This window comes from Nuphar pumila, chromosome 7 (assembly GCF_984573655.1).
Source record: "Nuphar pumila chromosome 7, dmNupPumi1.hap1.1, whole genome shotgun sequence".
Classification (NCBI taxonomy): Eukaryota; Viridiplantae; Streptophyta; class Magnoliopsida; order Nymphaeales; family Nymphaeaceae; genus Nuphar; species Nuphar pumila.
This window is the reverse complement of record NC_143255.1, coordinates 5,893,015-5,896,851: the sequence shown is the minus strand read 5'-3', so window position 1 is coordinate 5,896,851 and position 3,837 is coordinate 5,893,015. Positions and strand designations below refer to the sequence as shown.

Below are 3,837 nucleotides of genomic sequence, written 5' to 3'. Positions count from 1 at the left end.
GAATAGCAGCTATTGCGCCTCATGAGACGGGAATCTCTCCTGAATATGGTGGAATGTGGGCCCCATAAGTGAGATCGCTGCTCATCAATCAATGGACCGACATTTTATTTTTCAAACATGTACCTAGCCCCAAGGGGGGTTGGCGTAGTGGGGTGGGCCCTCGGTTGCCAGAGCTGGCTGTCAAGTTTCAATTTTTATGGTGGTCGCTCCTCTGCTCTAGCCAATGCTCAGCATAGACCCCAGAGGCAGGGGTCCTAACCTCGGAGTTTTATGCTGCCGGCACGACGATCATAATTATGTTAGGGTGAGCCAGTGCGATCAGGTCTTCATGCTGGGTGCGGTTTCCTAAGGTTATAAATTTTAAAAATATATATATACTTAAATTTGTTTCTCAATAAAAATAATAAATGCATAAGTTCTATAACATAATGGTTCATGTGACAGTAAACTTTTTTTTTAGAGAACAGTACTGACTGTTAAATTATATTTCTTGCACATCTAGACACGCAAAAAGGCTTTATTTTTTGGGGGGTATGACAAATTAATACATGAAATAATGCTATTAAAGAATAGAGGTATTTGCCCTTCTTCCTAGTAACACATGGAAGTAGATGAGAATAAATGTGGGGAGTAGGAGATGATCCCTCGAGGCACTACAAAATCCATTTGTTCCCTGCAGAACATTATGCTTTTGAGCTCAGTGCGGAGCTGTCCACATGGGGTGTGTGTCCAAACTGAAACTGATATTCATGCAACACCTGCCTGCCTTAACGGTTTTTCTAAACGTGAAGGACATTGTTGACAAAAAAAATTTAATACCAAGGAACAATTTAGGATTTGTTCTCTTCCCCCTCGGGTTTCGTTCACGGTTTCCTTCTTTCACCATCTTTTAACATTAAAAACAAAAAGAGTGGATCTCTCTCTCTCTCTCTCTCTCTTCTTGCATTAAAAACAAAAAGAATGGAACTCTCTCTCTGGTTTTCTTGACTTGGGATTTCTTCTCCCACCCTCTCCTAGCAAGCTATAAAAACAAAAATAATGGAACTCTTTCTGTCTCTCTCTTCGAACTATTGGAACAAAAACAATGGAACACACTCTCTCTCAGCCACACTTTTAAAAATCCCGCTCATCTTAAGCCAAAAGAGAAATCTCGCTCTCTCTGTCTCTCTCTCTCTCTAACAGAAACTCTTTGAAAACCCACTCATCTCACGCCTAAAAGAAGAGAAATCTCTCTCTAAAAGCTACAAACTCTTTGAAAACCCACCCATCTTAGGCCTAGAGTAAGAGAAATCTCTCTCTCTCTCTCTCTCTCTCTCTCTCTCTCTCTCTCTCTCTGTGTGTGTGTGTGTGTGATATGGGTCGTATAGGTAGATATGGATAGTTGGTAATGTGGTAGAGGTAGGGGACCCATCGCAAGGTCCTTTGATGTCAATTGAAGCAGCACCCTCCCGTCCCCACACGAAAACAAAGCACCTTGTTTTTCCGATTCCAATCTGGAAGGAGTGACGTCTCAGTCCCACAGCACCAGTCCTCTTGTCGGCTTACCAATCTTCAACGATTCCTTTTAGAAGACGTCTTCACCTCTCTCTCTCTCTCTCTCTCTTCCATTCCCCCTTCCTGATCAGACGCAAGCAGCCGAAGAGGATAACGAGAAGGAACAAAAGAAAAAAATGGTGCTAACATCCTCCCAACTTTGCATGGGCTCCCCTGAATGGCCACAGGTACGTCTCATAGAAAGCTCATTCATCCACCCCCCCCCCCCCCCCCCCCCATCAATAATTTCACATCCATTCCTTCACTTGTTTTCTAGTCCTTGGAAACGAATATATGCTCTCTTGTTTCCTCTTCTTTAATGTTCTCTTCCTTGTGTTAGTTATCTGCTCAAATTTATCATGAACCACTGCCTTTTTCCTTTTGCAGATCCAGGAGAGGGGCTTGATGGCACCATCATCTTCCTCTAGGGCTATGGAACAAGCAGGCATTAAAAGCCCCACTGATCCCGCCCTCAAGTGCCCCAGATGTGACTCCTCAAACACCAAGTTTTGTTATTACAACAATTACAGCCTCTCCCAACCAAGGCACTTCTGCAAGACATGCAAGCGGTATTGGACTAGAGGGGGCACACTGAGGAATGTCCCAGTGGGTGGTGGCTGCAGGAAGAACAAGAGAGTCAAGAGGACAACTAACCTTGATCATGATGGCCCTTCTACTCATTTGGAACCCACAAACAAACTCTTTTCAACATCCCAACCTGTCCTACCACCTCCACCTTCACTACCATCTTCTTCCTCAGCCGGTACCACTACTTCAACCACCACCTCCATCCTCCAAAACTCAGTTTTTCTAAATCCTGAACTCCATATGAATAACTCACTTCTTTCATCTCTAAAGTCTGTACTTCCTTCTGGTATAGGCTTTTCAGCAAGGGAGAACACTCCTGGGTGCAATTTCCTGCAGGATCAGAACGGGTTAAACAGCACAATCCAATTCTCTGATGCTTCTCTCTTCCCAACCACATTTCCTCATCTTGGTCACTCTCTAGATCTCCTGAATGGTTATATTTCGAACAGTATGCTAACTGAGGCTCATTTGAAGCCGGTACATCACCAGAATTTCTTTCTACCATTGGAGGAGTTTGGCAACAGTACAGGTGCTGAACAAAGGATGGCTGAGAGAAATATCAAAAATATGGGTGTGAAAATTGAACAGGAGACCAACAAGATGAATCAGTTAGATTGGCAGGTTTCAAATCAGAGCATGTTTGACACAAACAATAGTGCAGAACCATCTCTATATTGGAACGCAAACATTGGGTCATGGCCTGATATCACAAATTATGGGTCATCGGTTGCTTCTTTGATGTAAAGAAGAGAAAAAAATGCCCTTAAGAATACATCCACAACTTATGTGCCCTTTAATGTGGCTTTCTTATTTCTCCCAATTTCTTTTGGTCTTCTGTTGTGGTTGTCTTTGGTTAAGACAGGTATAGAAGTCTTCAGGATGGTGGTGTGTCAAGGTTAGTCTGTTGGAAAAACAAGAGGAAAAGAAGAAGAAGAAGAAGAAGAAGAAGAAAGAGAGGTGAAATATGGATCGGAGTACTCATGTCAGATGCAAATTGTTGCAGGTTTGCACTGAGAGGAGCCTCAGATCCTTTTCTACTGGTGATTTTTCAATGTTAAGAACCAAATGAAGGAGACTGGTTTGTCTAATTCCTGATAATTCGCTTTCTTTTTTTATCTTAGTTCGACTATATGCAACTGTGTACGTATGATCATGCATGAGATATATTCCTTCTAAATTCATATTTGGACAATGGGATTCTGGTTTTTCTTGAGATTGGTTGAGTGGGAGTGGATGTTCTTCTCATTTCTATTTTTAATCAATAACCAGCGTGGATGAATGTTTCTCTTTTGCTTTTTTCTTTTTGCTTTTTCTACGACTGTTCCACTTTAAATGCATGGAAGATCGTGCCTCAGAACAATGACAGTCCTGAATCTTACAGTGTTTCTGTCAAAAGAAAAATCTTACAGTATTACTAGTTCAATTAAAGCAACTTTTGTTGATGAAGAATTGAGCTTCATTCAACTTTACTCTTTGTTGTTTTGGTGGTGGTGGTGATTTGGTTACCATTCTACTGATACTACCACTGTTACTAGTATGACTTGTATGCTAGTAGCTAGCTGTTACACTTCTCATTATTGAGCAGATGCAGAAAGATGGTAATGCTTTTTATGATCCAAACTGCTCATACTGTCGATGTGATTCTGAGATCTAGGGAATCAATTTTGTCGCGCAGGAGCCTAGCCATCAAACAGGCACGCATAGTTTACTTTGGTA

At 41.9% G+C, this 3,837-nt stretch overlaps 1 protein-coding gene across 1 annotated transcript; it reads left to right on the top strand.

Moving 5' to 3' along the window:
• The first annotated feature begins 1,589 nt into the window (after window positions 1–1,589).
• LOC149830985 (uncharacterized) lies at window positions 1,590–3,307 on the top strand. The gene is made up of 2 exons (XM_090011947.1): window positions 1,590–1,721; window positions 1,921–3,307. Exons 1-2 carry the CDS (start codon window positions 1,671–1,673, stop codon window positions 2,863–2,865), a joined length of 996 nt encoding a protein of 331 aa, XP_089868073.1. The 5' UTR covers window positions 1,590–1,670; the 3' UTR covers window positions 2,866–3,307.
• Window positions 3,308–3,837: the final 530 nt, after the last annotated feature.